At 30.9% G+C, this 24,973-nt stretch overlaps 1 protein-coding gene across 1 annotated transcript in view; it reads left to right on the top strand.

Annotated features, from left to right (window-relative positions):
• LOC130444288 (mucin-2-like) overlaps positions 1-24,973 on the top strand; it is a 64,723-nt gene that overhangs the window by 10,492 nt on the left and 29,258 nt on the right. The window contains exons 2-4 of the mRNA XM_056779360.1: positions 10,552-10,777; positions 12,866-13,081; positions 14,233-14,471. Of these exons, the coding sequence (XP_056635338.1) occupies positions 10,564-10,777; positions 12,866-13,081; positions 14,233-14,471 (669 nt within the window). The 5' untranslated portion in view covers positions 10,552-10,563. The remainder of the gene's footprint in view (positions 1-10,551; positions 10,778-12,865; positions 13,082-14,232; positions 14,472-24,973) is intronic.

The following is a 24,973-nucleotide window of genomic DNA, read 5'->3' as shown; positions in this document are numbered from 1 at the left end:
TTGGCGTCTGCTAAGATCTTATAGACGTCTCTTGAAGCACATCGAACTTTTTTTAGCATGTTTTTGCACCAATCGACATGATCATTTTTTGAGCGGTTTTCAAATTTTACGGCGTCCAACGCGAACAAATCTTTTAAACAGCCAAATGTTCATGCAATATTGAATATATGTAAGAGGAAATAATGCCCAAGTATGCCTCAATTCCATGGTATGTCACATGACTATATTGCAATATCGGTTTACTCATAGCATCGATGTTTTCTGGCACAACAGCCGATTTTGAACGACCTTCACAAAATCCATTAAGTATATTGAGTTCATGCTTCCTATCCAAAAGTCAAAGAGAGTTAATAGATACCATGCGGTTGGTTTAATCCACAACGAAAGTAATAGAGAACCCTTTTTTCCATTTTTCGATGAAGATGAATGTTTCAAGTATCTGTAAACACTCTCAAATGGTACTCGTATGACAACACATAAAAAATATCAAACTTTATGTAGTTAATTTCAGATTTGACATATTCACGTCAGTGTTGCCATATCTCAAAACTTAAGTAGCAGCCCTCGTATCATGTTATGGAACGTAACAAAATATTTTTGATTAAAATAAAATGAATAAATATGTTTCTCTTTCTTATTTAAAAAAACGTAAGGCGCTAAAATCTAGTATATTTCATTATGGTTAATACGGTCAATGTCATCTGCCCACATTCCTCAGCATCAGTATCATTTCTCTGAATACGAATCGTTGCTAAACTGGGGAACTCAATATGGAGATTATATGATAATAGAAAATTTTCTATGGATTTTATGGTACTCAATGGTAGTAAATAGATGCCTTATCAGAATATTATATAAGCAAATGTATGATTTAATATTCGAGACGAGAGAGATATTTGACAGGTTTTGAGTGACGTGGTTTATATCGGGTTTTCAGTGTTTTCTTGTGACCCTGATATAGGATCTACCGGGATATTCCGACCAGCACTAGATTTTAAATTCTCACTTTTATTACAAGAAGTACTTGAAAAACATTAATATATAGACGAAACAGTAATAATTATTAAAAACAAATTTGAAGAAACGAAGTTCATGTAAATGTGAAGTTATCATCAATCAACTTATTATGATCACATATTCATTTATTGGATAATTTTCAACAAAAGAAATATCTAAACATTATATACAGGTATTAAATACTAACAAATACAAAGATGAAAACCATTGAAAATGCAGTACTTGAATGAAATGAATATTGATCAACAGATAGATGGTTAGAGATATAACTCGAACTTTGTCTTGTGACATAATTATTGTTGTTACTTATAATTTTTTAATAAAGGTATTGTAAGTACATTATTTAAATACACACTCATGAAATAAGTGATTGGCTGAACTGCACCTGGCCGCTATATGCGTCATATAGTGCTTAATGGTAGAATTTGTTTTTAATCACCTTTTTAATCACCACCACGTACAGCTGATACGGTGCCGTGTGATTCCTACCTTCGAGAATTTTTAAAGGTTTTAGTGTATGTGCGTACCCTATCAACTGACTTTTCCCGAAATAAGTAATTAATGCTATAACTAATAGAGAGAGACTTATTAACATTTAGGAAGAGCTCTTGGATTTGTTTTTTCATTTGAAGTTTCTTCTTCTTCTCATGTCGTCTTCTCATTAAAGGTTGGCGACCACGTTTTTAAATGCGTCTCTGTCCCACGCAACAATTTTTCGACGCTGAGATTTGTCCATTCTCTCATGTTACGGAGCCAGGATTTCTTTATCCTGCCGATACCTTTCTTTTCCTCTACTCTGCCCTGTATTATGTTCTGTAGCAGTAGGTATTTGTCGTTGCGTAAGATGTTTTTCTTATCTTGCGTCTTAAATGTGTCTTAGTACTTTGTCGTTGGTGATTCTGTCAGTACAAGGTATCTTCAGGATGCGTTTATAGAGCCAAATGCCTCAAGTTTTTTGATCATTTGAGCTTTCAAGATCCAGGTTTCCACTCCGTAAACAGCAGTACTGGAGTATCATTTATCTATTATTTAGTTTATTTATCTATTATTTAGTTTATTGTAATAAATATTATCGTGGAAGCCCCGATCTTTTTGCACCCACAATTGCCTGGTACTTTAAAGAATGCAGGAGTGTTTGAAACCTATTTTAAGTGAAAGAAGCAAATACCAGGTTTACACATTTCAATTTAGAAAATATTAGGTATGATAATATGAACAAGTATGACGTAACAAAAATATTTGACTATATACCTTGATCAATTCATTTGATTAGATGTAAACAGCATCGTCATACCAATCCTATATAAACATTGTTCTTGCCATTACTGTACTAGGAACTAAATACTCTTGAGCTACCGCACTGAACGAGCCTGACTTGGATGCTGAGAATACCCGGCTGTTATTAAATAATTTAACAATGCTATCTCGGTACTTCTGTAGGTATTGTCTGTTCACAAAAAGCACAGCCCTTATACCATGAAATGAATACAAATCTAGAGCATATACCATACGAAATTATTCAATGTTAAGCGTAAAATTTCATTTGCATATTTTTGAAATGAATGCTAGATTTTGGGAAACAGTTAAATTAGTTAAATTCTTTGAAATGTATGTATAAAAAAAATCGAACTTTCACTTTTGATTTAGTATCGTAAAGAATGCTTACGTAAAAGTAGCATCTCCCACACATTTACTCATCACCAAAGATTGCAAAAACAGGAAAATTATGAATTGACATAATATGAAATGAGTATTCTCACCAATGTAACGACATAACAAACATCAACCAAATTTTTTTAAGAAATAGAAACATTTTGAAACAATAATTGCTAATTATATTTGAATAAAAACCTTCAGATTTACTTCTACGAATGTTTTGTTATCAAAAAATTAGAACAATAATTATATATAGATACAATTCACTTAGCTATCTTCAATATTATCTCGTTAGTTTTGTTGCTTGAGCAAAAACGCGTTGATAAATTTAAAGAGCGTTCACTCGTTTCTTCTCACCTCTAGATTAATTACTTATTTCTAATCTTCTCATCTTTCCAATTCCTATTGATTCTGTGACAATATCAATCTTGTTTCTTCCATAATTCTCACATATATCTATCTACTTAAAAATAAAAACTCTGTTGGAAATAATACAGTTTCTTCATTTTGTTGATAGAATAACCGTCATATTCAGTATCTTTGCTTGCATTATGATAAAATCAACTTAAATTTGGGTCATATAGAGCTCTTAACCAGCAAATTGTTTCCATAAAAACTATACTAGACTTGTATAATTTCCATAACCCAATAAATATTCTTAGCATTCGAGGTTATTTAAATCGGATAATAAGTTTAGTTTCATTATAGCCCTCCCACTAATAATCATGTTATTCTTCTTAATACCTACGCTGATTCTGAGAAGTTACCGAAAAAAATATATTTATCAGCTCTACAACTCTATATTCTGATAGTCATTTACGTTTGTAAACTATCTTGTAGAATTCCGAATATTTCATCAAAATTCTACCAGACTGAAACATCTTGTTTTTTAATTATCCTCATTCTATCAATTATGATTTTATGACGTATTTTTTGAATTCTACAACTTTTTTACGAATAGATTAAATGGGTATAGCCAAGAGGAGGTCGTCGTATTGTGCTGCATAATTTACACGATGACATAATTTAATGTTTGTATCGTTTTATGGTCGTTGTTTGAATAGTTTTTTTAGGTCCGGGTACAATATGTTAATATATTGCTAAAAATAAAATAATTAAGTATTAGATGATATGATATGAAAACACAAACCGATAAGTTAGTTTAAAAATTGAACAGAAGTTTAAAATGACAATAATATGAATACCAAATTAAATAGTACAGTACATTTTTCATTGCAACGTTGCGAAAATTGGGATATGCGTTTTTATTTATATGCTGCGAATAGGAAAAGCGAAAGAATGAATTTGATGGAAATTATTTCGATATTCCCGATTCTAATAAATAGTTGTGAGTTTCAAGCAAAGCACAGCAGTGGTATGGTACTTATGGGCGCTAGTCTTAGTATCGAGGATAGTGGAGAGGTAGCACAATAAACATATTTTGATAACTTACTATAATATATCAACAAAACTACATACTCAAAAATACATACATGGAAAAATTAAACGAGATGAGTCTCTGGAAACGGCGCAGCTTCACTGAAATCTCGGCTTTTGGATCTGATTTCGAGACAGGATGAATTTCTCCACGATTCCCAACGCCTCGCCTGGGCTCGTGTAAGTATGAAACAAAGCGCAGCTAGAAGGTTTTGGTTTGGAGGATTAATTTAATTATATGCTGTCTGCTCAATGAGAAGGTTACTTGGAATATCCTGGGTTAGGTATAGGTCAGTCAGGTGTGGATGGATTGTCGTTTTTATGAGGGAATTTGGATAATATCTACCTGTATTAAGTATTCTTAAATGCCACATACTTAAGTGAAAGCACTATGTAACAACACATCTCAAAGAATATACAGTAGTTTTACAAAAAAAAAAAGAAAAAGCTATGATTTGGGAAAGTTGCTAACTAAACATAAACGTATAATATCAAAAAAGGATTAAATCTAAAATTAATTTCCATCGAATCAATATGTAGTTGAATCTTGATAAAAGTTATATATTTCAATAAATATCTATTATTGGGCAATGCCCACGATTGTGTGAAAAATAAAACATTCCACCATTTATCTTCGTAATTTGCATCTCCCGTTTTATCTTTGCTCAACTATTAGTTTTATAGAAGATTCTGGCAGATCTTTTTCGAGGGAATAGCGCTAGGGGTTATACTCCCTTTTCCTTCCCAGTGGTTCTGTTGTCGAAGCAAGTGTATATTTTCGCTGTCTCTTCTCGTCTTCTTCTCTTTTTCTCTCCTCACTGAATAACTATTCACTTACCTATAGCGAAAGTGTGGAGTTACCGTCTTATAAGTTTTCTATTCTGATTTTCTTTTCATTCGTTGTTTTTCTATTCTTCTATCTATTTTCGTGCTCCTCCCTACTCCTTGTATTCGTATTTTTAGAGATTAGTCAGTTTTTTTATTTCTGTATTTTCAGTTGAATAAATTGTTAAACTCATTATCTCCAGTAGTTTTTCTATTCCTAGTTGATATCATTGTCTTCACATGTTGTATTTCATGGATATCATAGTTTCTTTCTGTTTGCATTCCCATGCTATCGAGACAAATATTATGATTTCCCATCGTGTCTTTATTCCATTCATTTCGTACATTGTTGGTGTTTATTTAGAGTAATGATTGGTTTTTTTACGGGTATATTTTTGTATCATCTTTCTTAAGACCTCAAAACGAAAATTGGTTAATTGATTGGTCACTCAGCATAAAAATCATATTTTTCATTAGATAAATTAAGTTAGGTCATATATTCAAAAGGTGAGATGATAATGTGAAATAGTTGGATGTGATGAATATATTAGCACTAAAATTGTGAAATTAATTATCTACTGTCCTTGACAAGTAAGATTTTATGATTATAGAGACACTGAACACAACTATGTTCAGCAAAAATAGATATTCATTAACGTTTATAAAGATATTTAGAATTGTAGTCATTAAATGTTGACATTTTCTTTTGACACCATTCAGATAATTCTAAATTTACTTTGTGCCTGTTTTTTCGAATAATTATTTGAATTTGAGAACATCCTGTTTTATACTCGTATATTTTCTTTTAATTCTAAATATTTTAATTCGAGCAGTGTGACTAGTTTTCATCAAGAACTTTTAGCTAAGAAATGAAGCTCAATACAGGCTAGAACTGTTCATTGTAGTTAACGACGATTGTTACTACTCAAGTTTTGAGATATGGCAAGTAAAAGTACTCGGAATGTATTGTCATACGAGTGCTATTTAAGTTGTTTACACATACCTGGAATATTCATCTTGGTCAAAAAATGGAATTAATCCGCAAAATTTTTCATGCGATGATTTTTATGACTTTCGATGTAGATTCAACCAACAGCACTGTGCCGATCAATTCACTTAAACTTTTGGTGAAGAAGCTCCATCTCGAACCACCGTGCTTTGCTGGTTTTCCGAATTCAATCGGGCTCGTACATCGACGCTGTTTGTAAACTGATATTTCAAGACCATCAAGTGACATACCGTGAGATTGAGGCATACTTGGGCATTAGTTTCATTCGCATACATTCAACATTGCATGAATATTTGGCTTTTAAAAAGATTTGTTCGCGTTGATGCGACGAAATGCTTAATAATTCTATCGCGGTGCTTCAAAAGACATCTATAAGATCGTGACAGGCGAAAAATCATGGTTCTATGCATATGAGTACAAAGCTGAACAGCAATCGAGTGTATGGGTCTTTCAAGGCGAGTCAAATCCAACAAAAGTTGGTCGTGCTCGAAGCACTTCGAAGCAAATGGTCGCCTGTTTTTTTGGAATAACTGGACATATCACCACCATTCTATTAGAACAACGTAGAACGATTAACTCTGAATTGTATAGCAGCATTTGTTTGCCAGAAGTGTCCGAAAAAATCAGAGAAATCAATCGCAGACGACGAATCATTCTCCGCCACGACAATGTGAGCTCTTTCACATTAGTTTAAACAAAAACGTTTTTGAACAATCAAAAAGTTTGACAATTGGTTCAAACGCATACAAAAGTGTATTGATCTTAAAGGAGGACATTTTGAAAAACAAGAAAGCCGTATTCAATTATAAATATCTGTTTTTAGTTGTCCATCTCAAAACGTAAGTAGTAACCCTCGTATATTTTAATTTTTTAAATGAATAGTCATGTTTTCGATGCTCAAATTTCCTGTATAATAAAGATAAATTAGCAGTTTATCGATAAGACTTCTCAATTTGTTAACTAATCCTTTTATTCGTTTGACGCGAAATTTATTGTTGTTCATAATAGAAAAATTATTAACAATACAATTACGAAATATAAGGTTATCAAATTGTGAATCTGTTAATTTTCTCACTCCTCTCTCTTATTTTGTACGTGTGAGAATTGATATTTGTGACATTTAAATAACAAATTAATCTCATCATTCAAGGATGTATCCTTATAAACACCGTTCTTGAGGCCACGTCTTAATTTATTGACTTACTATTTCACAGAACGTGGTGTTTATTGACGAAATCCTGCAGTAGTAATTAGTAAAAAATAAATATTGAGATTAGTTCAATGGCAATATAGATAATTGTAAGTAAATCCAGATGTCATCATGTAAAATAAATTATGTGCATCCGTGTATATAATTAATATTTTTATCTTGTTTCTTGAACGAACGAATCAACGAACCTTTGAAACTGTGTTCCAACCGGGCGGTTACCATTGTACGAACGATTTTGTTTTGCATTCCAACCGACCTAGGTATCGTTTGTGAACCGTTTCAGGGTCGATCTTTCCGATTCTTGGTTGACAGCAAATACTGTTATAAGAACCGTGCAGAGCCGGATATTGCGCAGAAAAATCTATAAACGCTTTCAATAACCGTCCCAAGAATGGTCCAGACTAGCAGATTGGAGCAAACCTAGTAAGTACTGTTACAAGAGCCATGCAGATCCGGATATTGTGCAGAAAATATCTATAAACGCTTCCAATAACCGTTCCAAGAACCGTCCAGACTAGCATGTTGGAACAAACCTGTTATTATATCGATGTTAATATACATAAATTTTTCTCTCGATGTGTAATAGAGTACGAAGTTGAAATGCAAAGAAATTAATAGATTAGCTATAAGCTATAGTTAGATTGCCTCGGGAATTTTTACAATATTAATAACAAGAAATGGTTACATCTGGTATAGTCAGAGCACATCTGAAAATTCTCAAGATCATTGATAAGACTAGGATAGTTGAATTATATGTGATTATCACAGATATGATAACCGCAACTGATTAGAAAAATGATTTTTGAATTTTGAAATGAGAAAAACTAAAATCCTAGGATTCTTTACTAAAAAAATGAACGTTTATTGATGTGTCATGTGCCCAAGTTTTTCCATTTTTGGTAATCTAGAAAATTACTTTTATTGCAGCTTTCTTCTTCTGCGATATCTACTTGGTAATAATTAGAGCTAATTCTGTATTTAGTCGCTGATCTTGATCAACTAATTCAAAATCACAGCTACATTCAAAGATTACATTTAGTTACTTTGTTTACGTAATAGTATCTCTTGTGTCATTACCTACAAAATCGACGTTTATACCTGAACAGGTGCATCATTCAAATCATCTAAATTTTCATAGTATCTATCATCTGACATTATCTTCTACAAGCATTGTTAATATTCGAAACACGAATTATTGAATGAATAAGAATACCAAAGTGGTTTTAACTAACAGATATAATAACAGCAAAATTATGAATAAATAATGCCGTCTCTAAGTGAAGACACGATATTTCGCAATAATGAATACGTGATTCAGTCCCTCCAGTATACCACGAAAGTGAAAATATTACGTAAATTATGTTGATACAATGTGTGATAAATCAGTTTCTGAGGCGGATATAAACCGTTATATACGAAAATGTTGGGTGGTCAGCAGAAAAATACGTTTCTGAATATGTGTAAATACGTAGTATACTAATTAAAATTAATATCAGATGTATTGAGAAAATAAGGTGAATAATTGAATCAAAAATTAAAATTGGTATTAATCTCCGTCATAGTACTGTCCTTGGCCAGCAATGCACTTATACCAATATTGAATCTATGACTGGAAGCATTTGTGAAAGACTTCTGTTTAAATTTTATTTATTTATATTATTTAATGTTATACTTTCGCGGTCCCCTCGTTTTTTAGCTCTAGAGAATCGAAAAATCATCCGATTCCCATAAATTTTTTCCAACAAAATATTCGTTTTTGCGGCGCTTTTATGGAAACAAAATATGGGAAATATCTGACCTGAAGATTTAATATAGTTATATGACTTTAAATGTGATCATAAACACACTTCTTCGCATATAATCATTTATATTTTAAAAAGCATCAAACGCAGTTAATATATATTTTGGTTAATCTACACAAAAAACCAATATTTGGGAGAAAAAAAATTGAAGAAAAATGTTTGTCTATTCATTTTTTACCTCTAACAGTCAAACCTTAGTAAGATACCATTTTTTTAATAGTAAAAATTTTCAATGTTTCAAAGTTAACTTGTAATTTTAATTAATTACAATAAGTGATTTTAAGAAAGTTTTTGTTCATATAAATTTAATGATTATTTAATAAAAAAAGTAGAAACGATTAAATGTGAGAAAAAGTCAATTTTACGAGAAATTATTAAATTATTTTTAATTATAAAAACATGATAAATTAACATTTTTGTATAAATTTGTTCCTTTTTTGTGTAGATTGTGAAAAAAATATATAACAACATCATTTGATTATTTGGAAAAAAGTTAACAACAATTAAACGGGAATTAGTGCATTTTCATGAATATCTGAAGCCCTAAAAACCAATATAAGTTTTGTTTCGGATGATTTTTCGATTTTCTAGAGCCAAAAAATGAGGGGACCGCGAAATATATCTAAAATTACCAAATGTCACTTTGTTATTGCGTTATCAATGTAAAAAGTGGCATCAAAACGTTTCGCCGTTAACCGTCAAGAAGACATTTAACGACCACAAACTTGCAATAGCGATTTCATTTTCTTGAAAAATCAAGCGCTGGTTACATAAGCAAGATTTTTCACTATTTTCACATTTTCATTGACTCCTTCTTCCTTAAGACATTTCCACTTTTAAACGCTGATACTATTTGTAAACAGGTTTAATAGTCCCTTTATCTATACCATTCATTGATATTAAATTTTGTGGGCTTCTTTTTGGCTCTTTTTGCAACTTAATGTTACACCACAGATTCTGCTAACATGATCTCACTAAGGCAACTATAGTGACAGCCTTACAAGTCAGGACAGGTTCAAATTTGCCAATTTTGTCCTTAACTGATAAAGGTATAAATTATATTAGTTAAAAAAGATGTAGCTCAGGTAATCTATGTTTTAAAAATTTATTCATCTTGTTTTTAGTATGTACCTAGAGGTGACGTTAAATACGAAAATGGCACCGTTGATGTTTGTATAAATAAATGTAATCACTTTAGCAGCCTCGTTGCATCTACTTGCGCTAAATGAATAATTCAATTTTGACATTGAATAATATTAATCCATAGAATTATTAATGTTATTCAATTCCAACAGTGAGAACTGTCATTTCTTGTCAATATTCTCTTAGTAATCCACACGTTATACGGTAGTTTAAGATAAAATATTCTATTACAATTTCTTTTGACGTCTAGTTACTTTATTTCTGTAATATGCTTTGTAAGACCTTGCGTCGTCTTGGTGGAGATCACTTACGAACAGTAACAATGAAATTCATTCACTTAAAATGACTTTTTACACAAATTCAAATAAAATCGGATTGGGTGAACCACTACCAATCATAACTTGCGTCTATAAAACATTATGAATCTCGCTTTCACGATTTTGTTTTTACAGATCACTAAAAATATGTCTCCACTACTTTTAGTGGGGATACTTATCTCCACTGCACTAGCTGATGTGATACACGTCAAAGGAAATGGAGGAGTAGCTATACCCAATCCCAGTGAAATTAATTCTCTAGTCAATAATAGGAAATCGAATCAACAGGAATATTGGTGGATGGGACCAGACAGTCCGATGAAAGCCGCCTACGATTATTATAAGAAATGTTCAAAAACCGGTAAGTTTAGTAGAATTACATCATATTGATACATACAATTAAAACTACGAATTGACTAGCTAACCTCCGGAATAATTAAAATCAATTTTTTTTTAAAATTCATACTATTTTGACTATTGTTATACAAAAATTCATAGTTTTTCTTAATATCATTGATTAACCTAATTAAGTGATTTCAAAATATAGAGAATTTTGCATCCTTTGAAATTACATATAATATTGCAAGGAGCAATTTGAAGTGATCATAAATTGTGTTTATTTTTTTAATTCAAATGTACTAGAGAAGAGAATCATAAATATTAATATTAGATCAATAACTAACTCTTTTTATTCTAAATCAAATAATTTCTGATGATATTCCCATCAAGTCTTCAAGAACATTCTTCTGGCTTCTTTATCGAATCATGCAGATTCAGATTTCAATTTCAAGTTTGTTTTGATTATGATCTTAAGACTAACAGAGAGTCTAATGGAAAACCAGTGCCTTACGTCGCTCTAATAGGTCTATAATTTAAAATAGAATATTAGGGTCGTTATCATTGTGTTCTCGATATTAGACAGCAAAGTGCGATGAAAATGTATCGTGAAATCCGATTTTATAAGGGAATACTGACCTGATAAATGGACCAATGGGTTTCTCCTTGATCATGGCAAGTTGCTTATATATCACGAGCTTATTGACGCTAAAAGTCTTCTTGTATATCCATATCCGCCTTAGTATTCAGATTTAGCATCATTAAATTTTGACTATACTACACAAAAACTTTGTTAAAAGAAAAACGTTTTGATACCAATCATGACATACAGTGCATTATGTCAACATAAAAAAAGTATTTTCTTCCAAAATATTGATCTAGGCAAACGATTCAGTTATCCTAACGTTAAATTTGTGGCAAATAATAAAACTGAAAGAATTATTTCGCCACAATAGATCATAATGAGCCCAATGCGAAATAATTCTTTCGGTTTTATTATTTGCCACAAATTCAACGTTAGGATAACTGAATTGTTTGCCTAGATCAATATTTTAGAAGAAAATACTTTTTTTATGTTGACATACATGCACTGTATTCGGTGTCACACCTATTATATCTTGAAAATATTGGCATCACTTCAGCCAAAAGGTATAATTAAAACAGAAATAATTTCTTCAAAATTAACACTTGACAATATATTTGGAGTCTAGAATTTCTACTAAACACTAAAGTCACTAATGTATTTGTATTTTTTTCATTGATTGTAGGTTCATTTGAATAAATTTCTATTTTAGTAAGTGATAAAAATATTCGCCGGAAGCGTAGCGTTGGTCTGATGCTAAAAAACGTGTGCGATAGACAAATATGCATGTATTTTCATTTCAACATTCTTCGATTATTACTAATAAATTAGAATTTTTAACTTGAAATGTTAAGGTGTGGCAAAAAATAAAAATATCCATATGTCCACTTCAGCATAGATATTGACAAGTACCTTAATGAAATATTTCTCACTAATGACTAATCTAAAAGCTTATGGCATACCTGAAGAAGACATTACAACTACACACAACTATATTATTACTGAGGAACGTAGCTTGAAATTTTCTCAATGTAAAAAAACACAATTAATATAGAAGATAGAAAGAGAGAGAGAGAGAGAGCTAAATGTGACCGAACTGCTGATAGAGAAAGAAAGGACATTGGTATACCACTCTCTACACTATCATGGATCGCTGGATCACTATGTCGATGGTTTAAGTTGTAGAAACGGCAAAGGAGGAGAATAACAAGTTTTGATTTTGATAGCGTGAAGAGAGAGTTACAGATACTATTTCAATAGTATCTGTATCTGTCGCTCTCTCTATTTTTAATAGTAATTATATAAAAAAAAAACAATTTTGTTTCTATTTTGGTAGCTATGACATGAATGTAGATATCCATTGAGGTTTTCCAATATAATTTATTTTCACACTTTTCTTCAACTTGGATTTGTTACAAAATAATGTCATTATAGTTGGATCCTGATTTGTGTTTTGATTTAATTGAGTCCAATAATAAGAATTGATCTATTCGCCAAGCTATTCCACTACAGTCTTTTCTATTGTTATAGGAAACTGTCTACCTCCTGTGAACCTTCTTAATGCTGGCGACTTCAATTTAGAATCAGTCGACCTTAAGAAAAATCCATTTTTGAATGGCGTATACGAAGCTGGAAGTTCAGCTGATTTCTCCACTTCTTCGTCTGAGACGAAGTCCACCGGAGTATCCGCTGATTCACACATTGAAATAAACAATAATCCTTTCTTAAAACGAGCTGCTTCAACTGGTAAGTTAAATAGAGTATCTATCATTATCTTTATTCCAGGCTTGTAGTGTACCTACCCGTCCTATATGTCCACATCACCACAACACCATAACTATTTTTTTAAATGGATCCTATATTTCAAATAACTTCTTTCGTAAGTATCGGTTTAGGGAAATTTGTGCTTTTGAAAGTAGCTATCTGAACACAGATGATGCTGAACTTTCCGGACGGTCTTTTACTAGAATTATTCCAGAAATAATTAATGAAATTCGTTCTCTCACACTTAGGGATCGTCGAGTATAAGCACCTGAGGTATTTGTTGAAGTAATTGAATAGTTATATGCAAGGTGGGTGACGCGATTGCTTAATACTGATCGAAAGCCAACTCGCATTAAGAATGGAGACAAATCTTAAAACGTTATCCAAATGAATTTTCCATCAATATGTCTTAGTAGATAAAGCTTTGGCATATCATTACATCGCAGAAACAAAACGTAAACCGAAACTTCATTTGGAGTTTATAATTAAAGGTGTAGTCTTAATTTATTGTTCAGAAGAAACTAGAGCAATAACTGATCAAGGTTAATCTCATCTGCCGGCATTCTTTGATGCCGAATTTAAGAGAAAAAGGCTGCATTTGTGGAGGAAAAAGCTTTGTACTGTTACGACAATGTTTCTGTTCATTCGTTCTCTATGATTGCGATAGAATTATCCAAAATTTGTTTTTTTTTTCACCATTTTTGATCTCTTCTGGCTACTAAAACTCATACACTCCTGGGCAAATTTACTTGTTATAAACATAACTATAACAGGAGTCCTATCGGGACCTCAAAAACACCTGTAGACGCTAGACAGATAATGCAGGGTATGGATTTTGTTGCACATTCTCTCGAAATACTAAGGAGCTATCCCAAAATCCATACATACATACTAGTTATGAAAACAGGCATTTTAATAAGTAAGTAAATTAATGCTTTTTTGAAAAAGTTTGAGCAGAAAGGTTTCTCCTTTTATTTCGATATTCTTGAAGACGTGACTTGTCCAAAAAAAGATTCAATAACGAAGAAAATATAAAATTATGTAATTTTTAATCCATGTACTGATTTCTCTGGAAAATAAATTGCATTTTCCAGGAAACGGTGACAAAATTACAGACTCAAACGGTTTTCTAGGAGTTCAACCTAAAAAGCCCGGATTCTCCACAACACATCCACTGGATAATAAGAAACCATTCGCTACTACTCACCCAGGTGAACCAAAACCATTCAATATTAATGTTATTGATGATGACAATGAAGTTTCACTTACAATACCATGTGAAGGACAAGGAAAAGTTTGCGTTCCAAAAGATGCTTGCGTTAATGGTTTTGTTAGCAAATATAGAGAAAATGTGTTACAGATCAAACAGAATGTAAGTAATCTATATATTTTTTCTTTAACCTAGTTCTAACTGGTATCTAATGTGGACAGGTTCTTGGAAATATTAAGAAAAACAAAGAACTGTCAAAATATTTCATCTTTTTCATCATTTTCATTGAATTATATATCACTTGGGGAGTATTTGCCTTGACATCAGAAATGCATTACTAACATGTAATTTTAGGATGTCTTCCCTGACATAAATATTGGTTCTCCACTCAGGATTATTGTATTATAATCATAATTATGTCAATGTATTTCATTACTAATTTGAACTACTACTCTATACAGACTGTTCCGGGACCTGATGCAAAATATCGGAAGTTAATAGATGACATAAAAATAATGCTGTGTCATAAATAAATTTCTCATACGACCCCTCTCATCTCAGTTATAGTCGTTTGAAGTTGCGAGACCAGAACTTATATTTGAATATATTCTCTAAATTATACATTCGAACATTATGAATTTTTAATGGATGACCATTCGCCATAAGGAGACGTTCTGATGAAAATTTATTTCATTATTTATGGAAAATCATTACAGGAGGTATTGTAACACATAAACATCCATCAAAAATCATAATGCTAGAATGTATAATTTAGAAAACATACTTAAATATAAGTTCTGATTTCGCAACTTTAAATGCTTATAACTCAGAAACGAGGGATCGTATGAGAGAAGTTTGTTAATTTCACAGAACGCTCTGTATATTGATCATATTTACTTGAATGATTGATCTTGATTTTAGATCTATTTTATTAAATAGATGTTTCTTATATGTCAGCAGATTTATAATTATTACAAAAAACCTCGTATATAATATTTTGTTATTGTTTCAAATTATTGACGACTATAATATTCTAATGATAATATTTCATGAGTCTAATTCTAATTTCATATTAATTGAATAAATTTGGAAACTATATAAAAAGGTTTTTAAATATATGGTAAAAAAGTATCCCTCATATTTTGATGATTAAGATCTGCCCAATTTTTAATAGATAATATTATTTTTTTATAAATAACAAAATAAATCAACAAAATCTTTCTGTAGTCTAAAATCTAATACACCACTTCCTTGTTGTAATTATGAGTCTGTTTACATAGGACAAATCTCCCAGTACTTCACAAAAAGATTGAGATCTCATATTTACGATGAACAACTAAAACTGTCTTAAAAGAGTATCAAATTGACCGTTGCTTCTTTTTCTTACATTAAAACTTGAATTTTGAATATCAATAAGAATAATTTCGTATGACTGAAACAAATAGTATTTTGACATTTATATGGTCTAATAATTCAGATAATAATCAGAGTTCTGTGTTCTAAGATTATATTTTGAAAGACCGGCATTAAGTCAAACATCAAAAATCTCTTCTTTAGAGTAATATATTATTTATTAAAATATACTAAATATCACAATTATCGATTATATAATTAATTATATATAATAAATCTAAATAATTTCAGCTTCAGAGTGTGAAAAGTTTACCAATTGAGAACTTTGTAGGCTTAAGTAGAATATGTTCCATATAAACAGGATCTTATATAACAGTACACACATTAGTTTTAAGATTTTTAACTACTTTTATTTAATAATTATGATATTGTAATTTAAATGAGAGTAACTTTTAAGAATGCGTGACAATTATTAGAAATTTATTTTAGTTAGGAAACTCGTCATATGAAATTAGTTTAGAAATCATTATGAACAACTTTACATAAGAAGTTTTATATTGGAGACGACAACATTAATAGTTTGTTCGTCAAGGTTTGTCCAAATATTTTGGATATTTCTCACATATTTCATAATATTACTTCTCATTGAAATCGATAAATGACATCACAATCAAACTTCAATGAAACCTTGAAACGAGAGAAATAATTTTTAATATTACCAGTGGGCGTATTTTTATAGGTATTTTAAAGATTAACATCATGACTTTGAAGAGTAACATCAATAAAATACAAGAGATAATTTTGTCTATTTCATATTTTAACTAAATCATGTAATTCAGCGATAGATTATCTGTGGTAAAATGAATTTCTGGAAGTATTTATGGTTAATGTCAATTGGAAATACACAAAAAACAGTAATACTTTTCCAGTTTTGTATGCATTGATTGTTATATCACAGAGGTAAAATTATATATTGTGAAAAACTCAATCCATTATGAGGAGTTAACTTTATGATGGAAACGTCATTTGATAATAATCCAAAAGTTTTTGAAAAATGATAACTTTTTTCATTTTAATTTCGTACTTAAACTCAAGAATTTTGCAGTTTTGGATATATTTTCTTTTCTTTTCTTATATCTTAGACAAAATATTTTGCACAAAAAATTAGGAAAAATATTCGGGATTGTTAAATATTTTTCTACTACCCTACATAATAATTTATATATCCAGTATATTGATATAAAAATAATAACTAAAATGAAAATTGATAATATCAAAACGTCGAGAAGAAAGTGCAAACTAAGTTTTGTTGAATATATCACCATGGACCTTTTAAAAAAAGGCTTTCTTGTAACTTGGAAATAGCATAAGAAAATAATTATAAAACAATACAATACAATTTTTTAACTAATACAGATGATTTTTGAATACAATTTGATGTTTGGGTAATAGAACCGTTTTGTGGTTGTTCCTGATGAAAGAATTGATAATAATGTCTAAAGTGTTGAGACTGTACAAAAAATATCAAGTTATTGAAAACCACGATATTGAGGTAACTATTGGTAATTTCAAGCAATTATTTGATCTTTTTATGGGTTATTCATGTCTGTTTGTAAAAGATGGGCCTTATTTATAGTGAAAAACGTGTACATATTAGAGCATTTCTGTATAAGAAATTTCTTTCCAAAACCTTCTAATTCCATGAACTCGTTTATCATACTACAATTCACTCCATTAATTTTCACCTATGAATAATCTGATATTATTAAATTGTACACAATCCTTTAACATCTTCGTTGTCCCACTTAACACTCGTCACCTTGTTTATCTTTAAAAATTCTATTACATAATATAATTTAAACAACTCGATTATTTTTATCTTGCGCCGTTTTAGTTGGTGATAATTGTAGAAACAAATTAACCTCTATTTTCAATTTAATCGATGAAACTTCTGTTTAAATTGCACAACCTTCTAGCGCATCTCCATCTCGCTCGTTAATGGGATACAGACAAATATGAGAATACTGCAAATTTCTCTTTGGAATTGAAAATTTGCGAATAATAACTTCACTTTAAATTGTTGAGCATTTCTTAATACTAAGAGATCATTCGATAATTTTTTTGCATTACAAATATTTTAGAAACTGAACTGACTCTTTAGTTATCTAATGTTTTCTCAAACATAATAGAAAGGTTATCAAAGAAATTGAGAACAAAAAAATAGAAATGGCAACTGAAAGTAAATAAATAATAAAATAATAAGAAAAGCTCATTAATTTCAAGGAATACAAAATTTTATACGTTTCGGAAAAATGGTCAGAAATAGAAAAAAAAAAAGATTAGCAAATAAAGAAACACGTCATGCCAATAAAGAGATGTTAAAAACATAACACTATCTTAAAAGACCAAAATCAATATTCACACTAATGTTTAACGTGGTAACAATGACAATCACGAAAACAGAAGAAGAGGGATTAAGAAAAGCAAAAAGAAATATAATCAAAGCAATATTAGATGAAAGTTAATGGAAATGAAACAGTGATTTAATTTTAAAACAAAAGAGGAATTTGAAGGAGAGGATATAGCTGGAAGAATATAAACCAGGCCTAGATCAAAACGGTTGCAAGAAGTAGACAGGAAATGGAGTAGAATGGGAAGCAAGTGATGGAAAAAGACCAAAAACAGGACCGTCTTAAGATCAATGAGTAATCTGCTACTCGATCTAATTAAAAGGATTTGCTTAGCATGAGGCCAACCCGAGTTTAAACTCTTGGTAACTTAATTGCATTAGCTGCTTTCTAATTTTATTTTGTCTAAATTACATAAACCAAATGAAAGGCATGGACGACCGTAGATAAAGTTTGCTAATGTCCGACCAATTAAATTCGATTCTACCATCATTAACTAGTTACCTAGAGACCACTTTCAACGAGTTTGCTGCTGGGATGGAAACATAAAAAGATGAAACACACATCTGCGCACTGCAAGTCTTATTTACCAATTTTGAGGTTATGAATAAGTTTTAAAGAAAACACATTGCATAGAAGTATTGCTTCTATTTTGTAAAGAACCTAAATGGTCTAGTCCTGCACAACCAAAAACGCGAACAAAAAACCTCTTCCAGCTTAATTTCACCTTGATGAACTTCTAAATAAATGTGATTAATTGGGTATGGACTCGGTTTACACTCTAGGTTTAGAATAAACACAAGTTCGTTCATCATGACTAGGGATAGAGTAGAATAAAATGTTAATGGGGATTGGTCCACCCCATAAAGAGTATCTAGCAAACTATTTGAGGTTATAAATAGCTTCATTATCTAGCTACTGAAAACAGTTTTTTAATACTGAGATATTCGCAAAGATTCATTCTTTCATCTAACGTAACTTGTAATAATGTGGATTCTTTTGTGTGAAGGTTGTTGTACTTTAATACTCTTAAAATCTATAATCTATGACAATCATCATAGAGATGGAAATTTGACAATGATTTTTAGTAATGTAACAAGACAGGTCGAACAGATATCTTCAGAGCTTCTCGAAATGTAACAGAAAGAGAGGATAGTGGAACGAAAAACAATTATAACAATTTAGTGCCAAGAAAAGTTTACAATAATGGATACAGGCATCGAAAAATGGATAATGAAAAGAGTAGAAATGCATGTACAATAAAAAAGCCTCAGCCATGTTTGTGGAACAGATAAGCGCAAAATCTTTCGTTGAATGCTGCACTCAGAATTAGAAGAAGAAAGATACCCAATTCTAAGTGGTTGGAAGAAGTATAGATGATTTAAAAATGATAAGATTCTTTAGATAGAAAGAAAAAACTAAAAACAGTAGCCGACTGAGTTTAAATCTTTTTAACATCCTCTCTAAATATCTGGATCATTTTTTTTATTTTGTCACCCTTACTCTACAAAATGTCAATTTCATATCACTTTGTTATCAATAGAGGCTGTAGACCTTGTTCCTATCACTTAAATAGGTTCTTTTCATACTCGATAGAATCCCAATTCAGCACATTTATATTTTATATATTATTATTGGAAACAAACAGTGAAACTTAATGCAAATCCATTTTAATCACCATGTATACTGAATTAATTCTATATGATAAAAAAAATTATGCCATGGCTTCAGTAAGTGGCATCGTGTATCTGACAATAGACAGTGCGTCCTTTGACTCTAGCCGTAGCAAATCTATTACGTAAAAAGTTGTATTAAAAGGTCAAAAACTTATTGCCAGTCATCACCATTTAACTTTCTTCAGATGCGCAAATTTAATTTAAAATTAAATACCGTTAGGTATTTTTTAATGTATGATTATTGTTGTTTGTAGATATTAATCATGAAAATAATGATAAATCAATGTTCAAACAGACCTATCAACATTATGTATAGTATTTTAGTATTGAATAATTACATTAAAATTCTGCACATGGTATATTAATGTTTCAACACGAAATATTCATAGAAATAAAATTGAGAGGAACACTTAAAACATTTATATATAAAGAATTAATTTAAAGCTAAATAATATGTAATGCTGTAATGGAGTAGTGTTTTAAGTAACGTGGAAGGGTGTGGTAGGGTCAAATATCCAAATTTATTTTTGTATAAAGCTCTAAAACGTTACTTAAGCCTAAGCATGAAAATATTGTTGATTCTTATTTGCAACCAATGAATATTGAAGTAACTATAACAATAATTGTTCCTTATGACTTACGACAAGACGACGTAAAAAAATAATAATGAAAAAATGAACATAAGATTTGGAAAAAATTATTGACCATTATTTAACAAGGTTATATATAACAATATCAGAAATTATTTAATACCAAAAGTGTGTTTTTCTTCTTTGAATAAACATTTTTCTCGGATTGAAATTCGCAACATAATGATTATACAAACAATACGAAGGCTGTCTGAATAGTTTTCCACCTTAAAATGAAGATGTCAGCACTTATTATAGGCTAGGAAATATATTTGCACGAGTGTTGAGAGCTTCTTAATCAAACTTCAGTTTGGACACTTAACTTCTGTTTGACAAGATTTTTCCGAAAATGGAGATCTTATTAATTATGTGCTTTTTAAATGGAAAAAGAGCTAGACACTGTGTAAGGAGATTGTACTATCATTTACGAGCATAAAATGTTTGCGCAACCGAATTCAAACGTAGCCGCTTCAGCTTGGCCGACGACCAACATTCGGGACGGTCAAAAACCGCGACAATCGTTCACCAATTGGTACTGGACTATCGTCGGATTTAAGGTTACAGAGATAAACATATTAAGGGAATGCATTTCCAATAAACTAACAGAAGACTTATGCACGTGTAAGCTATCCTCGTGTTTGATGTCGTTCACTTTAGAGCAAAAGCGCATTTGAATGTACATTTCCCAGTCCTTATCAATACGGTTTCATCTGCCGAAAAAGTGATGACAAAAATATGAAAACAGAAATAGGAGAGTATTGCGTGTCATTGCTTGATCAAATCAAGGTAGAAACTGCAAAAAGCTAATGCATTAAAAAAAGTGCTTTTCCATCAGGAACACGCATCTTATCCCATTTGTTGGTGGTGAACGTCATGGCTAAAATTCTTGAACTTCGAATTGGTTGACCACTTTTCTATTTCTTAACTTCAAAGTTTTACTTGCAGGAGATAGATTTTCACCAGACGAGGAGATTATCGCATATGTAAACTCCTATTTTGAGTAGATAGACTGCAACTATTATCGGGAATGGTTTAAAAGCTTAGAACATCGCTGGACTATGTATTCAGGCCCATAGCATGAAAGTGATTCCTTTCCACTCTTTCCTATTTTTTTTTCGTTTCCCAGTCCTGAATTCCTCTCTCTTTCTTAGGTCCTCCATCGCCTCTGCGTACCATATTTTCCTTTTTTTCTTGTTTTTCCTTGTTCTATGTCCACCTTTCGTCTCCGTAGCTCAATGTTGGTGTTATTATTGTTTTATATAGATGTAGCTTCGCCTTTCTGGAGATTTTTTGAGATCTTATTATCGCGTTCAGCGCTACCAATTGTTTACTTCCCTTCGTCATCCACGCTTCCAGATTATCTCCCTCGTCACCTTCGTCTTTGATAACCACCCCAAAATATACAGAACTTTGAACTTGTTCATGGCCTTTTCTTCGTTCAGTTTTATTGACAATTTTCTGAGTCTTTTATCTATGTCCTTAGTCAAAATTTTGTAGGTTATATCTATACCTATAGCTTCTGTATTCATTTCTTCTTCCTTTCTTGTGTATTGTTACCATTATTTCCATTTTCCACATTTCTGGTATGTATTATGTTTTGTACCCATATACTGGATATGGAACGATATATTCTCGTCTTCAGTGCAGTTCCCCATTTTGAGTAGATAGACTGCAACTATTATCGGGAACGGTTAAATATCTCTGGTCTATGTATATAGATGTAAAAAGAGATTATGCTGAAATATAAAAATGAGTACGGAAAAAATGCCGTGTTTCTTTGTTAGGTCGGAAACTTTTCAGATAAACCTCGTATATGGATCAATATGTATAAATAATTAGTAGGATAAAATTATTTTATTATCCAGTTACTTATCGTCCATTAACATATCGTTATGAATTAAGCATTCAATGATCAAATTGCATGATGATCTTCAAGGATATTTTCGATCATATTAACAGCACTTATCTTTCTTGAGACACATATTGATCAATCTGCACTTGTCAATATTTATTCCAGTAACTGAAACCTTGACATATTCGTATTTTTTTATTTATCCAAAGCAAACAAATAAAGCAGGAATCTACCTCATTAACTAAAATTTCGCTAATTATCAAACTATGTCAATATATAGGGTGTCCAAATGTCCAAATAATAAAAAAATGAAATTTAAAAATTCAAATTGTTATAATAAATGTTCAATCTATTATCGTTCGTATCAAGATTTTCGTCTTGGCTCCAATAAACATCAGATATTTATCTTTGATATACCCTGAGAAGGTATTTCTTTGTACGCAACGAAATAACAATTGACGACTCTAGGTAAAACTAAACCGAGAGGATGTAATAGATCGGAAGCAGTGAGGTATTTTTTCTTTTGCCTACTCGTTGTTAAGTTTTGTTTCCAAACGCATATTTTCCATGCATACGAGAGCCAATCAATATTTGTGATAAGTTTTCTAAATTGAACTCAATAATTTACGTTTTTCTATTTTATGATCAAGTGAACAAACACATCGATTCTCTTCAAAAAGATATTGTGGAATTTCACACCTCTTCATATAATCCAGAAACTGTATTACTAAATCCCTTGCAGATTTACCATGAAATTCTTCTGCTTTATTAGTATTTGTAACTTTTATACTGAACACACTGTTTACACTACCACTACACCCACACTCACAATTACACTATCTGACGCGCTTAAACAGTTTACCTTCAGTCTCTGAAGACGATAACTTGGTTATCGAAACATGCGTCAGACAGTGTAATTGTGAGTATTGGTTGTGGTAGTGGTGTAAACAGTGTGTTCACCATGAATATCACCAACCGTTCCAAAAATTCCAATTTATTTATTTGTAGCTTTTACTACAAAAATATTTTCTTTGCTTCATATTTCTTCCCAACAATCACGAAATGGATAGAATAGATAGAATAACATATAAAACTGAATATGTAGTGTTACTAAAATGAGCAATTAAAATCAAAATAGAATATTAGGAAGAGAGAATACATTAATTTTAAATAAATATTTCATGTTCTGAAAGGATTTAATCACCTCCAAATTCAAATCATAATTTTATTGCGATATTGTGGATTTAATCAGATACAAACAGCGAAGCAAAGTGATTCAATGAATGTAACGTGACGAGTTTTTTAATTCAGGACATCGATTCCTGTAGTCTTTCCAAGAACATATATTCATCACACCTAGTTTGAACCAATCGCAGATTTACCATAAATCATAAAATTGTTTTGGTTTAAAGTTTTCCAATCAATTATTATGCAACAAAGTTCAATTGTTGTTACTCTGCCAGATTCTCAGATTTCAGTAATTTTTGATATTTTGTAAGAACTATATATTTTACATTGAATGAAGAATACAAAAGTTTTTATTTGCTCCCGGGGCTCAAAAGTTATTCCATATTAGTTACCTCACCTTGTTTTTTGAAGTAGCCAGGAAAAACTGTACATCGTGATAGAGTTATGTCTTTGGAGGAAACGAGGGACTATAAATAGATTCTAATATTTCTCAATATCAACATGTTAGCAAATCTTTTTATTTCTGGTTTTCACAATAGACGAAAATTCATTTCAAATTGATTCACAATTATCGAATTTAATAGTTTTGGTAAAGTGATACAAGTTAAGATTTGATTAATTTCAAATCAAAATATTCATTATTCGATCTTTTTTCCGTCACTATGTTCTTAGTAATCTTTGTAAAAGCTGAATAAATAATTCTCAAATAAAGCCCGGAAAATATATAAGTTAGTCCACTTTGGTGTTTCATTGCCACGTTCCCAATAAGAAACCGCTCATAATATAGCTGGCAAAGAGTTCTTTAGAAATCACATACAAATTTGGGAAACTTCCACTACTTTTATTTGTATTAATAAAAAAGGATTCCTTTTGTTTGTTTTATTCAAGAGTTTAGGTCTTTTATTTATCGATTGAGCTAGTATGGGGTTTGCCGGGTCAGCTAGTATTCAATAAATAATCATATATTTTCACCATTCTCACTTTTTATTGGTCTACATATCTTGCATATTTAATACTATCGCAAAGACAAGGACAGCGAGAAATCCACCTCAAAAGAAAAACACGTCAATTCCAGCTGTGCTGGAGGCAAATATTCCTATACCAGGACCATTATCCTATAGTTTTGATCCCTTATGTTCAAAAAAAACTTAAAGCAACACAACAATATTCTCGAATGGAAAAATATGATTGTTCGATACAAGGAAAGTCAACGATCTTATCACCAACGTTGGTGTATAAATAATATTCATATTTTTATAGTAAAAAAAATTGGGATTCTTCAATTTCTTTCGGTGTTTTCTTAATAAAAGTTACATGATTCGCACAAAACCATCAAACTTCACAAAAATATAATTTACTAAGTATTCGTGTTGAGTTTCATCTTGCCCTGTAAATATATTTTATTATAGAAAGCTACAATACTTTTTACTTATTGTTTGAGTTCAGTTACCGTTTTCACTTGAAGAATTTTTAAAGGCTTGGCATTCTGTAGCATACCTACACCCCATAATATCAGAAATACATATTTCATAAAGGAACAATTAAAGCATCTGTTATC

Source organism: Diorhabda sublineata, chromosome 5, assembly GCF_026230105.1.
Source record: "Diorhabda sublineata isolate icDioSubl1.1 chromosome 5, icDioSubl1.1, whole genome shotgun sequence".
Lineage (NCBI taxonomy): Eukaryota > Metazoa > Arthropoda > Insecta > Coleoptera > Chrysomelidae > Diorhabda > Diorhabda sublineata.
The sequence above is the reverse complement of the archived record's forward strand: the minus strand, read 5'-3'. Positions and strand labels throughout refer to the sequence as shown.